At 43.0% G+C, this 20,714-nt stretch overlaps 7 protein-coding genes across 7 annotated transcripts; 1 reads left to right on the forward strand and 6 right to left on the reverse strand.

The window, feature by feature from the left end:
• Positions 1–147: 147 nt before the first annotated feature.
• On the forward strand, positions 148–939 carry GGS22DRAFT_159099 (mitochondrial large subunit ribosomal protein-domain-containing protein). The gene is made up of 2 exons (XM_047960742.1): positions 148–611; positions 667–939. Exons 1-2 carry the CDS (start codon positions 207–209, stop codon positions 715–717), a joined length of 456 nt encoding a protein of 151 aa, XP_047820815.1. The 5' UTR covers positions 148–206; the 3' UTR covers positions 718–939.
• On the reverse strand, positions 940–2,595 carry GGS22DRAFT_159101 (tryptophan synthase beta subunit-like PLP-dependent enzyme). Its single transcript, XM_047960743.1, has one exon. The coding sequence runs from the start codon at positions 2,160–2,162 to the stop codon at positions 1,011–1,013; it is 1,152 nt and encodes a 383-aa protein (XP_047820816.1). The 5' UTR covers positions 2,163–2,595; the 3' UTR covers positions 940–1,010.
• Positions 2,596–2,811: 216 nt separating this feature from the next.
• On the reverse strand, positions 2,812–5,849 carry GGS22DRAFT_159105 (uncharacterized protein). The gene is made up of 22 exons (XM_047960744.1): positions 5,372–5,849; positions 5,299–5,320; positions 5,016–5,130; positions 4,942–4,959; positions 4,868–4,885; positions 4,791–4,817; positions 4,700–4,735; positions 4,629–4,646; positions 4,545–4,571; positions 4,464–4,490; positions 4,386–4,412; positions 4,310–4,336; positions 4,238–4,255; positions 4,162–4,188; positions 4,080–4,106; positions 3,999–4,025; positions 3,918–3,944; positions 3,830–3,856; positions 3,744–3,770; positions 3,596–3,694; positions 3,473–3,544; positions 2,812–3,417 (listed from the first exon to the last, which is right to left on the reverse strand). The coding sequence occupies exons 1-22, from the start codon at positions 5,780–5,782 to the stop codon at positions 3,195–3,197; spliced, it is 1,347 nt and encodes a 448-aa protein (XP_047820817.1). The 5' UTR covers positions 5,783–5,849; the 3' UTR covers positions 2,812–3,194.
• A 934-nt stretch (positions 5,850–6,783) lies between these two features.
• Positions 6,784–8,933, reverse strand: GGS22DRAFT_119910 (uncharacterized protein). The gene is made up of 3 exons (XM_047958202.1): positions 7,215–8,933; positions 6,901–7,124; positions 6,784–6,822 (listed from the first exon to the last, which is right to left on the reverse strand). The coding sequence occupies exon 1, from the start codon at positions 8,678–8,680 to the stop codon at positions 7,223–7,225; it is 1,458 nt and encodes a 485-aa protein (XP_047820818.1). The 5' UTR covers positions 8,681–8,933; the 3' UTR covers positions 6,784–6,822; positions 6,901–7,124; positions 7,215–7,222.
• A 2,197-nt stretch (positions 8,934–11,130) lies between these two features.
• On the reverse strand, positions 11,131–13,746 carry GGS22DRAFT_159126 (putative monooxygenase). Its single transcript, XM_047960745.1, has 5 exons — positions 12,942–13,746; positions 12,827–12,861; positions 12,364–12,657; positions 11,613–12,080; positions 11,131–11,539 (listed from the first exon to the last, which is right to left on the reverse strand). Exons 1-5 carry the CDS (start codon positions 13,100–13,102, stop codon positions 11,256–11,258), a joined length of 1,242 nt encoding a protein of 413 aa, XP_047820819.1. The 5' UTR covers positions 13,103–13,746; the 3' UTR covers positions 11,131–11,255.
• Positions 13,747–15,512: 1,766 nt separating this feature from the next.
• GGS22DRAFT_199315 (uncharacterized protein) lies at positions 15,513–16,417 on the reverse strand (the record flags this gene model as incomplete). The annotated part of the gene is made up of 1 exon (XM_047966274.1): positions 15,513–16,417. The coding sequence occupies one exon, from the start codon at positions 16,415–16,417 to the stop codon at positions 15,569–15,571; it is 849 nt and encodes a 282-aa protein (XP_047820820.1). The 3' UTR covers positions 15,513–15,568.
• Positions 16,418–17,436: 1,019 nt separating this feature from the next.
• Positions 17,437–20,417, reverse strand: GGS22DRAFT_199319 (ribonuclease H-like domain-containing protein). The gene is made up of 4 exons (XM_047966275.1): positions 19,797–20,417; positions 19,320–19,653; positions 19,074–19,264; positions 17,437–19,018 (listed from the first exon to the last, which is right to left on the reverse strand). Exons 1-4 carry the CDS (start codon positions 20,363–20,365, stop codon positions 17,665–17,667), a joined length of 2,448 nt encoding a protein of 815 aa, XP_047820821.1. The 5' UTR covers positions 20,366–20,417; the 3' UTR covers positions 17,437–17,664.
• Between the last annotated feature and the right edge of the window lie 297 nt (positions 20,418–20,714).

Consider the following 20,714-nt stretch of genomic DNA (forward strand, 5'->3'; position numbering starts at 1 on the left):
GAATAATTCGGAAAAAGTGGGTTGTGGGACAGCCGACTCAGGCTTATCGACAATGTCAAAGTAAGCTTATCTATCCGACATTCTACCGAAATACCTGATATGAAGCTTTATTCATTTATACGACATATTGAATCGTCATTCGGAAAAAAAAGAAGCTTCAATTTTCAATCAATCAAACTCACCAAGTCATCAACAACGCTTTCGCTATGTTATTACCTAGGATCTTCCGACCCATAGCAGCACATCCAGCGCCTCTCTCTGCATCATTGACACGCTTTGCGCTGCCAATACGGACACGATGTCTCTCGACGACTAATCAGCCCAGTGACAGTGAATCGATCGAAGAACCCGCCATCCCTCTCCCCTCAGAGTCTACCGCACCGGAACCACTACTGCAGGAGAAAGCCCCATTGCCCTACTTTGTCGGAAGGAACAGCCTCAACAGTTTATCCGTTTACCATAAGACTAAACGGGGTGGAAACTTGCGAATTACGCTTTTAAAGAACGGAGAGGGCGACCTACAAATTCTAAAGAAAGACCTTCAGGAGGTATTAGAACTACCACAAGGCGATATAACCTTGAACGGTACAACAAATCATATTATAATAAGGGTGAGATTATAATTCTGACGACCAGTGGTCTTCTGTACTAATAACTTTCCGACAGGGCCATAAGAAGCTGCAAGTTCTCAACTTCCTCTATGCCATGGGATTCTAGAGATTATGGTAAAACTCGGATCGATGGGCAAGACAACTGGAGGAGAAAAGAGGCTGGACTGTATGAATATGCTAGTTGCGAGATGAGCCAGCACAAAACATGCCTCAAGGCAACGAATTAAACCCTTCGTGGATCCGGACGGACCAGAGCTTTTCATCAAATGATAAAGCTAGGCGTTTAACATGTACATATGATTAAGAATGGTCATGAATTCATAAGCTGGAAGAAGCTTGTGCATGAATTTCAGAAATATACGAAACTCCTTTAATCTCAATAGGTATGTTATTTCTAACTTACAGCGGCACCGGGTATTCCCTCTGGCCTTCGGTGCAATATAACACCACAATTGACGTATCATCGAGACCTAACTCCTGTTTCGCATCCGTACAAGCCCTCCTCAGCGCGGCCAGTGTAGCGGCACCACAAGGACCGGCACCAATGTTACGAGCATTAAGTTCTTGGACCGCGTTGTGTGATTCCAAGTCACTCACTACCACACCAGCATCTATGCCGTCCCTAAGCACAGGCCACGCCGTTGTAGATAGAGTTCCGCAATTCATCCCGCACATGATGGTATCCTCCGTAGGCACCGAAACGCTTTTTCCTGTTTTCAGAGAGTTAAAGAGACATGATGCCGTGATAGGTTCAACACCTAGAACTTTTACCAGCTCGGAATCCTTCCACCGAGCGCTGTTTTTAAAGTGCGCTGTGACAGCCTCTCCGATAGATCCAGCGCCTACAGGCACAATAGCGTGACTAGCCGCTTTCCCACCCGTCAACTCGAGAACTTGGCGATCCGACTCCGCAAGCATTGTGCTATATCCTTCGACGAAATACTGTGGGATAGTACTATATCCCTCCACGCTAACATCTAGTATCAGTATCGTATTTTCTCTGGCTTTCACCTCCTCCAACGCAACGGGGATGACGTCGTCGTAACTCTTATCAATTGCTACGACCTCAACCCCCTCACTTCTTATCTTGGCGCGCGTCTTCTCGTCCATGAATGAAGGCACAAACACCTTTGTCGGGATTCCCATATGCTTCGCTGCCATGCGCGACACAGCTCTTCCACAATTCCCTTCTGTGACTGTCACAATCTGGACTCCTGCTTCCCTAGCTTTGACACCAACTTCTTCGAAGGATATGCCTGCGTCTAGGACCGGGAGCCCGAGATGCGATCCCACGGCACGGTACACGGCCCACGATGCGCCTAAGATCTTGAATGCCGGTAAACCAAATCTGTTCGATTCATCTTTCAATAGGACATGCCTAAGACCCAGCTCTTTTGCCACATCCGGTAAGCTGTGGAGTTTCGTCTCGTTATACTCCGGGATTGTCTTGTGGAATGTAAGGACAACCGACTCCCGAGTTCCACTCTGTACACCTTCGGATTTATACAGCCGGTCTCGTGCCGGAGAGTTTAAGTAGATGAATGATGACATAGCTAGGTGAGCTATAGTAGGAAAATGTGCATTGCAAAGCCTGTTAGAAGTCTGAAATATAAGACTACCTACTTAGAAGTAAGTAGTTAATATTTCAACAAATTCTACATTGGAATCGTCGAAGGGCATTTAATCGACAAGACACCAGGCGAGAACCTCCCCGACGTCGGATCCCGATGAACCTGGGACTATAGATGTCTTCCAGTCAATGTTGGAGAAGGGGAAAGTAGTTAGAAGGCGTATGTTGCGATCCTACCGCTCCCACCGACCCGCTTACCGACCTCCACTCTACGGTAACGGTAACAGATACGCTAATTATCAAACCGTCACAAACATCCTTCCCCGCTCCTCCATACCTAATATAGTCTTCTCTATTATTTGGATGGTAGGTACTTATAGAGGTTTACAATAAATGAAATACTAGGTAGATAGAAAAAACAATCTGGAAGTATTGGACGAAGATACTTAAATACAACGCTTTAAGATATGCGAGTAAGATGGTGGATTGCACTTTCCCCCCGAATGACCCCTATCTTCCGGTAAGATCCGGACATCACCCCTCACAAGTCATCCCGAAAACCTAAAATCAACTTCAAAGTCGGTTCGATGTTACAACGATAAGGTAGGTACATGCAAGTACATATCTTGTCTACTGGGTGGTTACTTCCAATATCATAAGAGATACGTAAATGAAGATCGTGACATGTGACATGTGATGATCCAATGACTAGGTATCTATCGTGGTAGGTACAGCTATTGGATAGAAACTGCAGTGAAAGGGGGCGCGTCTAACATAACATGATTACCTACACCACCACATGTAAGTTCATCAAATTTATATTAAATAGGTAGGTAGGTAAGGTAGAACATGAAATATATTAGAGATGCCTACCTAGTATCCTATTAGGTAGGGTACGTGTACATCCCTAGCTACTAGGTAGGTACCCTCCATAAAAGCCTACCGGAATCCCAGCTAATTACCTACCCAGTGTGTACCCAGGTACCTAGATAGGTACCAATAATCCGTTCCTACTAGTTGTATATCTCTATGTCAATGTGACAACAGCGACATCTGCAGCCACAATGCCCCCCACACGAGTTCCAGTCACCACAGAGACCAGCACAGCGACCTCCACACTTACGACGGCAACGATTACAACAATCACCTGGTGGGCAAGGTTCGTCTCGACTGCTCCTGCTTCCCCTACTTCTTCGTCTTCCTCCCCGGCAGGGTGCCCCCTGTTGACCATCACGGCTAGATATGGTTAATAAAAACGCTACAATTTAGTCATTCCAATTAGAATACTAACCCGCGTGGGCCTTGCTCGCCTCTCTCACCTCTCCAACCTCTCTCGCCTCTTTCACCCCTCTCGCCATTCTCACTGTGAACAGGTAAGCTAAAGAATGTAGCTAGACTTAATGTAGTCAATTACCCTGCTGGTCCTGGTTGGCCCTGAGGCCCTGGCTGGCCCTGAGGCCCTGGTTGACCCTGGGGTCCTTGTTGGCCTTGAGGTCCTTGAGGTCCGTCACGACTGTCCCAAAGTCAGTAAAAGACACCAGTCAACTCCAAGGTGGTAATACCCTGGTACGCCCGGTGCGCCATCGCGGCTATTTTAATGTTAGCACAACCAACCTAGGTAATCAACTCTTCAGATAATAATACTAACCCCTGTCTGCCTTCAGCACCGGCGGGACTACGCAAAAGTTAATAAATACAATCGAATGATAAAATAGGGATGGATACTAGGTACTTACCCGGGCTCCCCTGGATCACCAGGAGGACTGTTCAAAAGTTAATAAACGACGAAAACACAAGGTGATTTTCAAGAACCATACCCAGCTGGCCCTTCAGCTCCATCGCGACTATATCCATGTTAACATGAAAGCAAAGCAAGACTATGGAGTAATGGCACCTACCCTGGCAGACCTTGGAGTCCATCGCGGCTATGAAAGGGTTAGTAAGGGAGGCATAACCAAGTTTCAAAAGAATGGTGCTAACCCTGGTAAACCTTGGATGCCATCGCGACTAAAAGAAGGTTAACAATAAGACATGGCACGTCCAGAAAGGGTAGTACCCCGGTGCTCCATCATTGCTAATTAAAGGTTAACAAGCTGAAACGAAACTTTTAGATATCAGTCATACTGACCCGGCCTCGCCTTGTACGCCGGGAGGACTGCTTAAAGGTTAATAAGATCCAAAATCAAGGCTTCGTGTAACAATACCCTTCGGGTCCAGGATGTCCATCACGACTATGAAAAGGTCAGTAAACAATATAAATAGTGTTTCCGGGAAAGTCGTACCCTGGTACGCCTGGAAGGCCATCGCGACTATGTCAAAGTTAATAAAAGAACATGGATAACCAAAGCTCAAAGGGGCAATACCCTGGTATACCTTGAGCACCATCAAGGCTAGGAATTCAAAAGTTAACGGAAGAACAAAACTACTTTTGACAAGATTGATCCTACCCTGGATCGCCTGGAGGACTATTTCTATGTTAGTAGTAAAAAAGAGGACATGGATTGTTCGAGGAGATTACCCTTCTGGCCCTTCTGGCCCTTGAATCCCATCGCGACTGGGGCAAAGTCAATGAATAAAGCATAGTTAGATATCTCCCAAGGGGACAATACCCTGGCAACCCTTGCATTCCATCACGACTATTTGGGGATTAATAACATTCGTTAACTTTTTCAGATGGTGGTCTTACCCAGGAGGTCCTATTGCGCTATTCAAAAGTTAAAAAATTGACATAAAATCATGCCATCAGGAGGAACTACTTACCCATTAAGTCCTCTTGGGCTATTCCAAAGTTAATAAAATGTGATACGATGATGCCATTAGAAGAAACTACTTACCCAACCGGCCCTGGTTCCCCTTGGTCTCCCGCCAATCCCTGCAGCCCTTGAGGTCCTAATTCGCCTCTATCCCCAGTGGGTCCTCTTAATCCAATAGGCCCCCTCTCTCCAGGAGCTTATAGATGATGACATTAGCATCTTGGCCATACTTAAAATAACAACATTAAGTAAGGAGCCTCTTTAGAGGTAGAGGTAGAGTTATAAATATTGATATTGGAGGGAACGTATGAGCCAATGATTATTGACAAAATCGAAATTCAAATAGAGAAAGGGAGTATCTTACGGCCGGGTGGTCCTGGTGGTCCCTAGAAGGAAATAGCTTAGTAATGTCCTTTGAGATATACACATCTACTCACCGGAATCTGTACGCAAGAAGGACAAGCTGGGAGACAGTTGATAGGGCGGCGACACGGTTTTTTTGGCCGTGGTTTACATGGTTGTGGTTTGGGACATGGTGGATTTGGCTTGGGACACGGTGGATATGCCTCAGTGCATGGTGGTGGTGGTGTAGTTCGCTTGCCCCGGCAGCAGAACCACCAGCAGAGAATGAGAAGTAAAATAGCTATACCGAACGTTACACCGAATATAATCAAGGCAGTATTAGAGGAGTCGCCGCTTGAACTAGACGGTGGGGGGGCCAAGGTGGTTGTCGATGCTTCTACCGTTGCAGGAGCCGGCTCGCAACAATCAGAGGTTTCCTGTAGGGTGTTGCCCAGGGCGACGACCGTAATGCAAGTACTCCCATCTTCCGTTATTGTAAGGGTCATGAACTCACCCCTTACCTCGAGCTCTCCATCCGATACTTTCGCAGATAATTCGGCGGGCGACGATACGGAGGGTTGTCTATCGGATGTTGGTTGAGGGAAAGGGGTCGTTGAGCGGGAGGGGCGGGTAGGATTGACGAGTAAAGTTGAGATAACAGCCATAATGCTTAAGAAAAATGGAACAAGAGATCGGAACACTTGATATTGACCCTAAAAGAATTGTCTCTGCTTCTAGCAGTCCTTTCCCTTCGCGTCCCTCCAAAAAAAGAGCTGGGAAAATATCTCAAAATAACGGGATAGCAAGGGGATGGCGCTGCTACCGGGAGCCTCACTTTCACTCACTCTCTCCCCACTCCGACTGCGTCTCCCGAATAGCCTCCTCAAGGTACCCCATGTCAATATTAAGAAAACATAATAAGCTGTATCTGCATGTGGAAAGCCACGATCCGGGCCCTAAGCACGGCATCTCCATCAACAATGTCATCGCCGAGTAAGGCTCTAGACAACGCGAGCCAACCACTATGGTATCCAAGGGACCGTGATGTTACCTGCGGCCACCATTCGGACTAGTGCGTGTCCGTAAGGGGCAGTCGTATAGTGCTTGAGACGCCGTTGCATCGCTGGTACACGGAAAATAGCAAGGGCAATCGTGCATACAGGAGCACGAGGCCTCGAATAATGTGCTAGCCTGGTCTATCAATGGATGGTCGCATACAGAATGAATGTGCATCATTTCTTCCGTCTTTCTTTTGCCGATGGAATCGTGGAGTTGGAGGCGTTCCGTGACTGGTCGGAGAGCCTCGTTTGACGCCGCACGGTAAATCTGCGATAACTAACAATGCCATGGTTTGGGGGCGTACAGATTGCGTGGCAAGCTGATATGTGAGAGACCAAGCTATATCTTGGGGACTATGCACGCGGCCGCCATGCCCGCTAAATCGGCCAGATGCCATTGTGACCGATAATAACTCTGATCGCAAACGCCTGGAAATGAACCCCGGACGATCTTGTCTTTCTGGGTCGTAAGGTGCGTTTGCTCCAACCTGCATGATAAGCGGGATTAGGCATATTCTATGAGTATTATACCAAAGCTGAAAGTGGGATGGGGGAGGGCGGCTTACCGAACGTGCGTGTCAAGTTCCAAGTTCCAATTCTACCTACTATGTATGATGAAAGAAGTAAATGTCTATAACACTGAGTTGTCTCTTGGAGTAAAATGGAGGTAGGTATGAAATCGATCGTCATTTTCGGCTATTAATTTCCTATCTAGTATGGTTTGTGGCGTATTACCTACCTGAGTCCTAGGTACCTTCTACATAATACTAACAATTTCGTATTTCATCATCTATATAACATGTCAGTCTTCCGAGTAAATGAATATAGGTATCTTATGGACATCAGAGATTGGAGTAACCGCTCAGTCGGAACTACTCACCTCTAGAATTACAAGATAGTAAGCTGAGGTGGGAACACCACAGCTTTGGTTAGCCACCATAATTCTTCTGCGGAAACAGGCACGGTGAAATCTCTCCGACCATAGTAGCGTGAACAATGGGCGAGAAAAAACTCCCACCGTTCATATTTGTCTGGTTCGTTAGCTCTTAGGAATGCTTCGCCAATATCCATATATTCGGGTATATGCCTAGATTCTTCATTCACAGCCTGACGTTTCGACATCCTACCATGAGCAAGTCTACTCTTCGTAGTATTGAATCGGTTCCAGAACAACCGACGTTTCAAGAAGATGTTTCCAGCTACCTCCAATGAACACACGTGCGCAAAATGCACACGCGGCACGTTCCACGGATGTGTCGGTTGGTCGCGATGGTTGGATATCATCAGCCTCTGGCGATCGTTTATAAGTAGCTCCCGAAACCGACTTTCCGCGTAGTCAAAAGAGGACCGACTAAGATCAGGCACCGGCCCGCTACGACTTTTGTATCCCTTCACATGACGGTACATGGAGCGGGAACTCGTATAACGATCGCGTTCTGACAGAGACGGGATGAAATCGAGCTCATCTACAGATACGCAAACGTGGTGGCTCTTGGGATTAGGAGTCTTATTATTGTCATCATCCCAGTACCTTTTCATGTTTTCGGGATTCCAAATGATCAAAAATAAATCCTTCAAATTGGGAATCAATCTTAATGTCTCTGACGTATCACCGTTATATCTTGGTATAGGCTCGAACTCGCCAGCAATAGCTAGTCTCTTGACACGCTGCAGATCCATGGGACGGAATAGGCCGACGTTGCATCCCTCGCCCACAAGTATACCTTCGTCGTCGTCGGATGAGAAGCGGTCGACATAAAGCGTGTCTCGTTCGAAATGGAACCAGGTCTGTGGTTCGTCGGTGCGGGTACCAAACGCCAGTTCATACCCGTAACGCTTAAGCATTTCGCGAGATTCGGAACAGACATGCAAGAAAGGCGGGATTGGCGCCGAGCTATAGAGAGAGGTATCCCGCGCCATGGCCCATGCCGTATTAGGGTTATCTGCAAGCCATGATGAGGGAATTTCCGGAGTATCTTCCGTAGGAACCCAAGCCTGGTATGGGCGCTTTGTGGAAGTGAAGCCATAGGCTTCCAAAAGTAACTGATTATGTGAGCATAGCCTCGGTCCAAGCCGCGGAGCCCAGTTATGCGCGAAATAAGTAAGATCGGGGTGAAGCCTGAATTGGACGGGTGTAGTTCGGCATGTCTCTTTAAATTCATCACATCTGTCCTGCCAGGCATCCGAGTCTTTGCCGACCTCCTTCACATACACTACCCGAGGCGGTGTAGCCAAGATATAAATTTCTCGCCGAATTTCTGGAGGCAAATGATCAAACAGGTGGAACGTCGTTTCGTCTTTAGGAGTATCGCCTAGCCTGTCAGTGATAGGAATAATACGACCCATTTGGGAGAATTGACTAGAGCTGTCGTTGTGGTGAAGCTCGGTGTTTATTTTTTCGAGGTTTCGTTTTCGCCATACCAAGTGCTCGGACAACAAGTCAGCTCATTCAGCCCCGCGATCTACCTATCCCCACATATTACACATGGATAAAACCAATCCAAATTCCCAATATCGTGATCCAAGAAAGTGTAGGTATTTACCTCCTGGGTACCTACCTAGATACAATCAATTTGGTCACATCTCGAGAGGAGATGATGAAACAATTAAAAATTACGTAGATTTACACTTCTCCGTAAAAATATTAAGTTAAACCGCATATAAGTTGCCCCTTTTTATAAATCGCCCCTTATTCGGGTGCCCCGAAATTAGCCAATTAAAAGCTCGTATTTACCACGGGCCACTTTTTTTAATATATATTCCGTTATACTTTTTTTTTTTATTTTTTTTTATTTTTTATTTTTATTTAATTTAATTTACATTATTTTTTAATTAATTAAACGTTTTTATTTTTATTAAAATATTTCGTAATATTAAATATATTTAATTAATATTTAAATTAATTATTATAACCGTGCGAAATAATATATTTATTTATAAAGTTTTTTTTAATTAAAACATTTTAAAATTTACTTTTAAAAATTAAATTAACGGCCGTTAATTTTAATAAATTAAAATTATTATATAATAACGTTTATTATTTTATTAAAAACTTAATTTAATTAATTAATTAAAATATTAAAATTAATTAAACTTAATTTTAATTTACGATTAAATTTAAAACTTAATTATATATTTATTTAAAATTAATAATAATAAAATATTTTTCGAAAAAAAATAAGTTCTTTATTTTTTAAATTAATATAACTTAATTAAAATATTTTTTTTAATTTTAATCGATTCGATTAAAATAAAAAAAATTACATTTATAATTATTAATAATTTTTTTAATCGTTTAAAATTATTAATAATTTAATTAATTAATTAATTAAATCGTTATAATTTCGATAAAATAAAAATTTTAAAAAAATATAAATTTAATAAACTTATTATTAATTAATTAAAAAAAAAAAACTTTACGCGAAAAAAATAAATTACGCACGTAAATTTTTATTTTAAAATATATTTTAATTAATAAAAAAATAATAAATCTTTTAATTATTTTTTAAAAAAAAAACATATAAATTTAATAATTCGATAATAATTTATATTTAATTTTTTTAAATAAATAAAAATTTATTATTTTTTTAAACGGTTAAATTAATAATAAAATCGTTATTAATTAATTAATTAAAGTTTTTATTTTTAAAATTATTTTATAAAATTTAAACGAAAAAAAATTATTAATTTTTAACGGTTACGAAAATTATTAATTAAAAAAGTTTATATTCGAAATTTTTAAAACTAAAATTTAATTTTTTTTTTCCCGTTTTATATTATTTATATTTTTTAATTTTTTAACGTAAATATTTTTAATTTATTAAAACGTAAATATCGAAAATTATTATAAATAAAAAACATTTATTTTTATTATATTAATCGAAATAAAAAATAAAAATTTTTACGTTTATATTAAAAAATAAAAACGATAATTTTTATTTTTATTAATATTATTAAAGTATAATTTAACGTTAAAATTTAACCATTAAATCGCGAAAAAATTTTTCGATTTCGTTTTATATTACGAAAATAACTTTTCGTTTAACCGTTCCTTCCGTTTTTTTTTAATTAATTATTAATTTTTAAAACGTTACGTTACGTAATTAAAATTATAAAAACGCATTACTTTAATATATTAAAAAACTTAATAAAATAATATTTTATTAAAAAAATAAAAAAACGCATTAATTTATAAATATTAAAATTAATTAAAAAATAAACTAAAATTAATTATTTAAAAAAATTAATAAAAAAATTAAAACCGGTTAAATAAATAAAAATAAACTTTAATTTAAACGATATTTTTATTTAAATTAAAAACGTTATATATATTAAAAAAAACTTAAATTTATTTAAAATTAACGCGCGAATTTTATTAATTAATATAAACGATTTAATTATAAAATAATAATTAAACTTAAATATAATATAATATTTTATTTATTTCTTTTAATATACCACGTTATACTTAAAATAAACTAATATATATTCACTTTTTATAAAAGGCGATTTATAAAAAGGGGCGACTTATACGCGGTTTAACTTATTAGAGTTGCTTTTAAAGTTTCGAGCTTATACGCTTTCGGCACCCTCGTTAAAGCCCTGACGTCATTTAGATCGGGTCGTGCCGTGCCGCGTTTGAGACATGTTCATGCTTCCTATTCTGTACATATGTTAAGATTTAGTCAAGCACGATTAATAGGTACCTACCTACCTACCTACCTAGGTACATACCTAGTATGTACGCCTTCCTGCATTGGGGATGAGGCTTTACTTTAGACAGGATATCCTTGATAGTGAATAATAGATAAATATTTTATATAAAACAATGTCAATATATACCATCTACTTACTACTAGTACTTTTTACCCACCTAATCTTTATCTAGGTACCTAGTACCATTTCCAAATGCCCTCTCAACTCAAGTATACACATATCCTGGGAGACAGTCTTTGAGTAAAATATTCTCCTCTGGTGCCTCGACCGGAGCCCGATTCCAAACACGCGCATCTCCATCTTCTCCGCTGTTGACCTTCTGCGCATTTCTAGACCCTCTCACAGCAAGGACACCTCGTTCAAGCATCTCTTCTTGATAGAGACCTAGAAGAGACTTAATCTCGCTACACTCGTTGGAATTGAGCTGTCCTAAGGCCTTCCCAAGATTGAGAGCATCGCGAATAGCATGGACGCCGCCCTCGCCGCGGACTTCATTTCAGACTCAGTATGGTTCATATCTAGATTGAATAGTGGGGGTCCGTAGGGGGGCAGGGAGACGTACAAGGGGTCATCGTATGTGCGGCATCGCCTAGAAGCGTGATCCTACCCGTCGGTAATTCGTCTATCTCGATATCGCGGAGTACCTGAGAATGTTTCAATATCCCGCTTTCAGGGGTTTCTCTGATGATTTCCGTGAATCTTGGATCCAGGGGGCTAGTTAACTTGAGAGCATGCTCTAGCTTTTCTAGCTGTGAAGCTGAACGAAGCCAATGGTCCTCCTTGCCGGCTTCGTCGTCCTTCCGAACGACGAACCAGTAGTACTGGCCGTTGGTTCCATTCTGGCTCGTCTGGCTCAATCCCACGAAGAGGAAATAGCTAGCATCAACTGCACTTTTCGCATAGCAACTGTGACCGAGAGATAATTGACGCTCAAAACGCTCACCCGACAACGTTGTTTCGCCAATAATCATCGTCGCTGGGATGGTATTAAGGGTCTCTTTATTCGGGCGTCGAAGAACGTGTTCTCGCACTTGAGTACAGGTAAGCTAAGCCCCAATTATCCGGATGGTGTCTCATTAGCTGGCAGAACTTTCCAGACAAGGCTTGAAAGGTAGAATACTGTTCGCATAATCATGCCATACTTCGACCAAATCAGAGTGTAGCCTTTACTGGCACCGACCAATATCAGGGGGTTGTTTTCTGCAGTTAGTTGTATTCTACCCAATAAACCTTGCCTAAAGGTAACCGCCAGTTAAGGAGCTACCAAATAAGGGAGGTGATGGTGGGGGCGAGAGTGACAATTCTTAACATACCGACACTATTCACTCCATCAGCACCAACGAGTATATCGCCAGTGGCTTGCGTACCATCTTCAAAGTGCAATTTAACCTTGTCGTCGACCTCTTCTACTCTGAGAAGTCTCTTTCCCCATTGGATCGGGATTCTGTCGGAAAGCCATGTTCGGAGGCGCAGTCGGTTCGCCCGGACTATGCGTGATTCGGGAGTGCTCTGCACCACCCGACGCCCATCCTTAAGGTAGAGTGACAACTGTACCTGAAGATTTAGGGGTGTCAAATGATTTACCGAATCTTCGAATGGTGGCAGGTCTAACAAATTATACCGATTAATAAGATCCACCTGGCAGTCTTCGAGGCTCGGTAATACCCAAGCAGAGTGGAGAAAACTGAGAAGGCAGGCTCCCGGGTCCATGACCTCTTCACATTCCTTTCTCGTTATCCTCGTTTGAGTGGGGTAGAGCGATTGTGATATACTAACCATTAGGTACAGAAGAAACCAATTCGTCAAGAAGGCTTGCTATCACGTTAGTAAAGTCCTACTAAGTTTATTTTCCCCTGTCAAAAAGAGGTGGGTGAATGGCCGAACAACATACGTGTGTATACCGATGGCCCATCCAGATCTCGCGGCAGGTCCATCGTCTCTCTCAAAAACATCGAACGGGATGCTCTGCTTTCGCAGGCATTGGGCTAGTACAAGTCCGCCGATTCCAGCACCTACGATGAGTACACGATGTTTGGAGGAGTTTTCGGCCATGGTTCAGTCTTCGTGGCCAATTTGGGAGATGTTGTTTAAGTTTATGATTGAAATTATCGATTTAATTATGAGCAAGAGTTGATTTCTACTCTCATTTAGGTGCTACCCAACTACTCCATCCCGATTCACACGAGAGTTTTTTAATGCTTTTCTATGTTTGGTATCATAACTGGATAATCCACGCCGACGCAAGGAGGGGAAGATACTGCGGCAATACGGAAAGCGCGAAAGCCGAATAGCAGTCGATATCATGCAATAACCCACGCCTATTCATAACTCCGTTACGGCTTCGCACTCTTAGATATGTCATCAACGGATTGCTCGTGCGGGATTGACTAATTATCTGATATGTTCTGATACTATTTCTAGGTCAATGAGTTGTTGTAAAGTCATATCATCGCGAAGTATCATAACACCGAATGCCGTTGGAGTTATGCTTCCTACCTATATTGCTTTATGATTCGGGTTTAGAGAACTTATTTATGCTTATCATTGCATAATTAGGTGCTTGTCTCCATGACGGCAAGACACTTGTTTTGAGGCATACTTTGTAGTATGGGTCGCAATGGTCTAAGAATGGGTTCTTCATTTTCTAAAAAGAAAAAGATCAAATTATACTATCTACCTAGGTACCTAGGTACTCCCCGGTTTTTTTCTCCGAGCTAGAATTTGAAAATTTAGCGGCATGGAGCATGGGTCCTTCTCACTAACGGCGACACCCACCGTATGCGATAATACAGTAACGATCCGCCCAATATTACCAGATCTAAAGATCCTAGTCAGGTACCCGTAACTAACCTCGCCTGCATGTGCTAGCTTCCGCCCTACCCCCTTATCTGGTCAGTACATCGTGCCGCATTCCAACTTCCTCTGAGCGAATTACAACGCCCAGCACTTACATGTAGCTCATAAACGCCACGATATATAAGCTGACGCTGGTGACGGAGCCGATGGAATAGCTACTCATACGGAAATCCCGTGCTACGGGGATTTGGGAAGCCGATAAAGTAGGTGCCCTTCTAGGAATTTTAAGATGGCCCAGCGATGAGAGGAATGGCCTCAATAAGATACACTTAGATTAACATATGCTGTGTTAATAAATCGAACGGTACAGACTTGTCCGACGTAATTAATTACATGTCCAGGTGGCACAAACATTCAGCCACGTGTATTGTGTTCCTAGCTAATTTGCTACCTGAATCGTTCTTTGAGGATTACTTCCCCAGGTGCAGGTGGCTGGCGCGGGGTTAAACACTTCAAGGACTAATCGCGCCTGAGACCGTGGAGTTTTACGAGGCACCTCTGAAATTCCGGGGGCATAAGCCGGAGTTAAACACGTTTCTCGCTGGCGTTACGGGGTTCGATGAGGCGGTCTTGCGCGATATGATATCAGTCCGTGTTCGAGGTGCCTGTAGCGAGACACATGTCTTGGGCGTCAGCGGTGAGACAGACGACGAGGCTTGAAGATAAAGCATGCTGTCTCATGGGTAGAACTACCTTCAGAATTGTTGGGAACAGAATGTTGGACGCAGTAGAGCTACCGTGGCGTATTTGCGAGGTCACCTAGGAAGTTCGCCAATTGCCGTAATCTGAAGCCGAGAACAAGAAATGGAGTTGTTGATAAAGGTTCAACATCACAAGTCAGGACCTTCGAATCAAGGCTGCCCGGTTAGGGGTTCGGGTACTAGTCAAGATTTCATCTTGAACTCAAGAATTTCGGAACAAGACGACTGGCTGAAAGATATCGTAAATGGTTGGATTGGCGTCTACTTGGTGAAGAATTCGCCCGCTCTAGGCCGTGACGTCTTTTAGGGCAGAGCCGAGACGTTGCAATATCGATGTGACAGTGCCTTCATTCGCATCCGACAAGACGCCCGTGCCTCTAAATTTGAGCCAATTGAGAATAGATTTCGGGGCGCCATCTACGTCGGTACTACGTGGGTAGGTACCGTATCAAATCGTCGCCGTCATACCTCGACAACTCTAGTATCAGGAACGTGGGTTTTTTTCCTTAACCAGGGTCAAGGGATTACCTAAGGTATGCCTCCTACAACAGTTCAATTTGATAGATGCTTCCTTTCCAAACTTCCCACTATGAGTCACATGCTCTGTTATGGGCGAACCCGTCTGCGCCATTTAGGTTGAGGAGCATCCACATTGGAAACAATTACGTCAATTCATGAGCAGGCAGCTAATATCTACTAGAAACGAAATGTCAGACTATGTCGCTGCAGGTTAGGTACTTAAAGCTAAAATTATCTTTCCTGCGGGAGTCCAAAAGAACGCCAGTCGAAAAATACAGAGTTAATCTAATGCAATAATCAATTCTCAAGCGGAGTTGAAATTAATATCATTGTCAGATTCAACCTCGGTCTATCCTATGTACATATATGGAATATCATGGATTAAGGTTCTACGTTAATATTAACGTATCATTCGTGAAGATGGCAGGCCGTGGTTGACCTCTTAGTAAGAGGGACGGTGAGGTTTTGCTCCTCGATGAAGATACTGCTTACCACCCGGCTTCGCCTCAACCCATGAAAATTTAACCCCCCCGTTGCTCTTGGTTGCATCTCTTTTTTGTAGTGTTCTTAGGTCCCCCGGGTTCCCTGAGTATCCAGAATGTGCAGAGTGTCTGGACTGCTTGTCGCACTGAGAGACCGAGTCACTAGGCAAAACGCCACCTCTCATTCCCGGTCCACTCGCTACGCTCGGCGCATGTGTGGAACCATATTGCATGCCTTCCGGGAAGTCTTCTTCTTCGCCAAAAAATTGGCTGTCTGTTTCAGGTGCATGCTGTTTATGTGCATATGGTCCAGAAGGATATAGCCCAGAAGAATACGGTCCGGCTACTGATCCAGTGGGATATCCAGGTTGATGACCACCGGAAAGTCTTCCCGTTTTTACCCTAACGCGGACGTCCTCGTAAAATAATTGACCTCTGGAATCTTTTGGTTTAGGAGAAGCCATTTCGCTTGGCCCATAATGTGCCATGGCGGGTGCTTGGGACGTATGTTCTTGGGACGTAGGCCCCTGGGACACAGGACCTTGGGACATAGGCACTGGGTGCATAGGCGTTTGAGTCATAGAGGCTATGTCTCCGCCACCCGGTCCATGGTAACTATTAGGTTGTTGACTTTTACTTGACTTCTTTTGCCCGGAACGACGATTGGGATCGTAAACAATAGAGGCCTTTGGGTTTCCTTTACGACGTTCCATGTACATATATTTTGATTTGTCTTTCGGCTTTTCGTTCTTCTCGTGGCTGCTATGTTTCGTGCTTGAGCTCTTGTGGCTATTACCACCGCTCACCATGCCTTGGTACTGTGCTAAATAATTACTGTTAATTTCCAGGTTGATAATGGTTAAAGTTTTAATATACAAGCATTTATAACTTACACATAATGAATCTAATTTCTGTTAAAGAGTTAGTTCTCCAGGTTCATGAAGGCGAGAACCCGGTGAGAAAAGATAGGTATCCTGAAGAATAAATCATTATTTTATAACAATTTAGAAACTTGAGAAGTCCCATGAGAGGCAGTACTACAGTCAGAATATAGAAGCAGAGCTGTGAGTTATCATTACCCAGTCACAAAATTTCAAGGTGTACATGTTACTACCTACCGTAACCTTCAAGTTGAGTGATGTGTAGGTAGCCATGCAGGCAGGTAGATTCCGTATGGGAGTTGTAAATAGCATGTCAATCTCATGCCTGGCCGTTGTAATGCCTAGGTACCTACCTACTTTATTGATACTTATTCATACAAGTAAAACTTGGCTTGATATTTAGAGAATTACTTTGGGGCGTCCAAACACAAACAAAGCCCCCTTTACCAACAGTCAGGAGTTTGTTCACCTGGTAAGTAAGCATTGAGTTAACTAACGTTACGGCCTACCTAGTATTTATAGCTAGATCTTACATGTATCACTCGATTTTATATTAATAAATTTTCAAAATTGTAGATTCATTAACGACGTGAATTCTAATGCAAGTTTCATCGGCAAGTTATGGCAAGTTATTTTGAAAATGACCTAGATAACATATACTAATTATTATGCATGAATAAATAAAGACACCTCTTTACCTAGGTGAATTAAGTTTTCCTTATTATTCCATGCCCACAATTGATTGATGTTGCTGTTATGTGATGGTATAAATATGTTAAGGGGAACCGTCAAATATTGACAGTGTGGTTTGGCTCATCCATTAAAAGCGAAGGCATGCAAATAAATAGGCACCAGGTACTTCGGCATCATATAAGTTTGGTGGATAGGAAACCTTAAGTTGAATATACAGTCATATCACGAAAAAGATTAATGTACAAGGTGAAGTTGTGATCATTCGGATGCATTTTATGTTTCACGCAAACACCATAGCTACCTAGTACCTAATGCCTAGGTAGGTAATGACCTTGGGGTATTTCTAGAACTTAGTTATCCTAGGGCCTGACCTGTAGGGCCTCAACTCCATAGCAATGCAAAAAATAATAGAGATGCTACCGACAAACGCCGAATGAAATAGTTGTTGTCATATTTACGACTCCTTTCGACCTTGAAGGCCCTTATTTCCTAAATGTATGACTCTTGCCAGCTTTCTCCCCATGCATCTTCCGTGCGGGCTTCGGACCCTCAGAAGTCATTCCATAGGGATTGAACTTGGGTGCTTGCGGGGTACTATTAGTTGTTCTCGAGGCATTGAGAACTGTCTTCGCCTTGCTGTAGTCGAAAGGCGCATCAACCTCATCCTCGTTTCCACCATTTCTTGACGCCTCAACGCCGCTGGCTTCTGCATCCTTCTTAGCACGCTTGGCGAGCTTTTTAGCTCGACGTTCCTCCTTAACAGCCCATTTACGGGCCTTTTCGGCGGCTTTCTTCGATTTCTTATCTTCTCGCCTCTGGTCTTCGCTATCATCCGTGTCAGGAACTGCAATTTCCTCGGCACCAAGTGAATCATCTGCGGTGGATTCTAGTTTCGATGGTGTGTCGTCAACTTCATCAGAGTCCGATTCCGAGGCCACATGTATCGCTTTACGCTTTAATCCGGTCTTGAGGGTAAATTCCTGATCAACGGGAGGAGGAACTTCAGCTGGTTGTTCTAAAGAAATAACATCTTCCTCTTTCGTCACTGGTCGCTGTGGTCGCACCACTACTTCCTCTGTGAGTTTGCTCGACTTCACAAATTTAGCCCAAGGAAGCTCAAACTGTACTATTCTTGAAGTCTTGGCAGCAGAAGGCTCCTCCCAACGACTGCTCATTGGAATCTTACCCCATAGTCTCGAAGTCTGGGAAACAAGGTCTTGAGTCCCTAGGACTTCTGCATTTTCGCTTCGGAGCTGGGGGAAGACAGACTTCGCGACTTCGCCGATACCTATTGTAGATGATGCATTGTTGCTACGAATGACATCAAGAACAGATGGTCCATTTGCTCCGGCCACTCTGGCTTTATTAATGATTTTGGATAGGTTGAATGCCTCACGTTTCGTAATGGGCGGCGAAGAAGGCTCAAGAAGGCTATGGAGAGCCTTGGCGTCCGGAGGCATGCGCCTAGCTATGTTGAAGAGCGTCGACATATTCATGATGTAAACTGTGCTTTCATCTTCACGGCGTGCTATCTCATCTCGCCATTTGTGCAAGGCTCGGAAAACGGCGAATTGCTCTTTCGAATACTTCCCGGCAGAGTACCTGATGAGCTGATTAAACCAACCAGATGGACCTTGGCCACCTTCTGCATCATAAGGAAATGTCTCATGTCGTCTCAAGGAGGTATCCTTCGATTTGTCCAGAACTTGACGGACCAATCCATGTTCTGGGTCTTGTGAGCATTGCTCCAGTAATTCATTGCGCATCATATCATAGATGTAGAGCAAGTAGTGCGTGTCTGAGCGTGCATAGTAGAACATCTCCTCGGGTATTGGTCTGTTATGTCGTCAGTCAGCACCTGATTCACACTAGAGCTGCTATATTCTCATACCGTATTCTCCAATCAGCCAGCTGATACCTCTTGTCCGCATCGAAATCAACGAATTTCTTCAGTAAGTAGGCAAGACCCCTGCTAGGGTACTGTAGCGCTACTGCTGCTTCGAAAGTGTCGAAGAGTCCAACGATATAAATACCGCAATCTCGTTGTAACCAGAGAATATCCATGTAGGCACCATGAAGCACCTGTAAACATTAGTCACGTGGGAAATAGTAAATGGATGGCTTGGATTGGACTAACCTTGACAATCTTTGGATCGGCGAAGACTTCATTTAGAACCTCCAGCTTCCGACGCCATGGCTGAAGAGTGTCGACAATCCAGTCCTTTTCACGGGTACTGATTTGCATTAGTGATAATAGACCGGTGTATGTTCTGAAATCGTGATGTTCTGTGTCGATGGCAATCTCTGTAGCTGTCTTAAGTTCTACTAGCATTTCTAAAACGCCTTCGAAGGTATCGACAAATGTGGCCGCAGTCATTTCCACAGGTTGGTATTTGATAGGTTCTTTTGCTTGGAAGACGGTCTCTGGGTATTCAAGTTCGAGAATCTCGGCCTCATAGGGGTGTTTATATCTATATATACTGTTAGCTTACCATACTGACCCAAATTCTTTCGGTGTATATAGCCTGTGTATCTCGATTATCTGTCTCGGCTTCTCTGAGGAGGAGCGAACGTGACTAGAGGAATAAGGGGGAACGAAAGAAATTGATCATACTGAGTTGTCTGGTTCTCATCTTTGAATGTCTCTAGACTCTCTTCAAAAGAGACGAGAGCATGCGGCTTAGTGGTGAGTATGGGTTTCCATGGTTCAGTACTGAAATTGTTTGGCTTGACTTCGAATAAGAGTTGTGGTTTGGTGATATCGGCGCGGCGCATGGAGTTTTCTAATGTTGTCGACCGGGATTTCTTAGATGATGGGCCTGGCTGATCGGTTGGCGCAGCTTTTCGCTTGATAACACCAGTGTACTCGTCTAAACAAGTGTCGGCTTTCTCTAATAGGGTATCGACCACATCCACGATACGCGACCATTGTACATCGATCTCGTCGCTATCTTCGATGTTCGGGGCTTTTATATCGGTAGACTTCGTAGAAGACTTGAGAAGCGATGAGGCCAATGCTAGCAGGCGGCCGGATGCGTCGTCTAGTTGCTCTTCGACCTCGGGATTGCTCGTTCGTTGGAAATTAACGTCTTCGGCAGCTATCTGATTTGTGAGCCTCGTAGTTGCGACTAGAGCAGACTGGATCTTCTCCTGTACGGACTTAAAGTCCTGTGAAGAACCCATGGTGGCTGATCATCAGTTAAGAACAATGCGACAACAACCAAGTTGGCGAATGTGACGAAGTTGATGATTGTTTTTTGGGATTATTGGTATTGAGATTTGATTGCGCTGGACCGAATTCTAAAAATTCGAGCATAGGCCTAAAAAGTCTTATCGATAATGCAGCTACCTGCTAGTTGGCAAGCGCTGGCAGGGTGGATCGGTGTGCCTTCCGTGTATGGTCGCGTTGTATGCGGATGCTCGAAGAACTAGCGTTGTATCGCATTGAATGCTATTGGTTAAAATCCCTATTCTGTACATCAACCACTATTTCTATCTACATTCACCAATACTCATAGTGTATGATATTTCC

Source organism: Annulohypoxylon maeteangense, assembly GCF_022496945.1.
Source record: "Annulohypoxylon maeteangense strain CBS 123835 unplaced genomic scaffold GGS22scaffold_5, whole genome shotgun sequence".
In the NCBI taxonomy this organism is placed as follows: Eukaryota; Fungi; Ascomycota; class Sordariomycetes; order Xylariales; family Hypoxylaceae; genus Annulohypoxylon; species Annulohypoxylon maeteangense.

Excerpts from the sequence above, each read along its gene's own strand:
- GGS22DRAFT_159099 (XM_047960742.1), top strand. The coding sequence starts at position 207 with ATGTTATTACCTAGGATCTTCCGACCCATAGCAGCACATCCAGCGCCT. Across the intron at positions 612-666 it reads CAAATCATATTATAATAAGG|GGCCATAAGAAGCTGCAAGT; the intron begins GTGAGATTATAA and ends ACTTTCCGACAG.
- GGS22DRAFT_159101 (XM_047960743.1), bottom strand. The coding sequence starts at position 2,162 with ATGTCATCATTCATCTACTTAAACTCTCCGGCACGAGACCGGCTGTAT.
- GGS22DRAFT_159105 (XM_047960744.1), bottom strand. The coding sequence starts at position 5,782 with ATGACCCTTACAATAACGGAAGATGGGAGTACTTGCATTACGGTCGTC. Across the intron at positions 4,413-4,463 it reads GGCCTTCCAGGCGTACCAGG|TCGTGATGGACATCCTGGAC; the intron begins GTACGACTTTCC and ends ACCTTTTCATAG. Across the intron at positions 3,771-3,829 it reads GGTGCTGAAGGCAGACAGGG|CCGCGATGGCGCACCGGGCG; the intron begins GTTAGTATTATT and ends ACATTAAAATAG.
- GGS22DRAFT_119910 (XM_047958202.1), bottom strand. The coding sequence starts at position 8,680 with ATGGGTCGTATTATTCCTATCACTGACAGGCTAGGCGATACTCCTAAA.
- GGS22DRAFT_159126 (XM_047960745.1), bottom strand. The coding sequence starts at position 13,102 with ATGGCCGAAAACTCCTCCAAACATCGTGTACTCATCGTAGGTGCTGGA. Across the intron at positions 12,862-12,941 it reads TGGGCCATCGGTATACACAC|CCTTCTTGACGAATTGGTTT; the intron begins GTATGTTGTTCG and ends CGTGATAGCAAG. Across the intron at positions 12,658-12,826 it reads GGTTTCTTCTGTACCTAATG|ACCTGCCACCATTCGAAGAT; the intron begins GTTAGTATATCA and ends ATAATTTGTTAG.
- GGS22DRAFT_199319 (XM_047966275.1), bottom strand. The coding sequence starts at position 20,365 with ATGGGTTCTTCACAGGACTTTAAGTCCGTACAGGAGAAGATCCAGTCT. Across the intron at positions 19,654-19,796 it reads GATGAGAACCAGACAACTCA|ATATAAACACCCCTATGAGG; the intron begins GTATGATCAATT and ends CAGTATATATAG. Across the intron at positions 19,265-19,319 it reads CCGATCCAAAGATTGTCAAG|GTGCTTCATGGTGCCTACAT; the intron begins GTTAGTCCAATC and ends TAATGTTTACAG.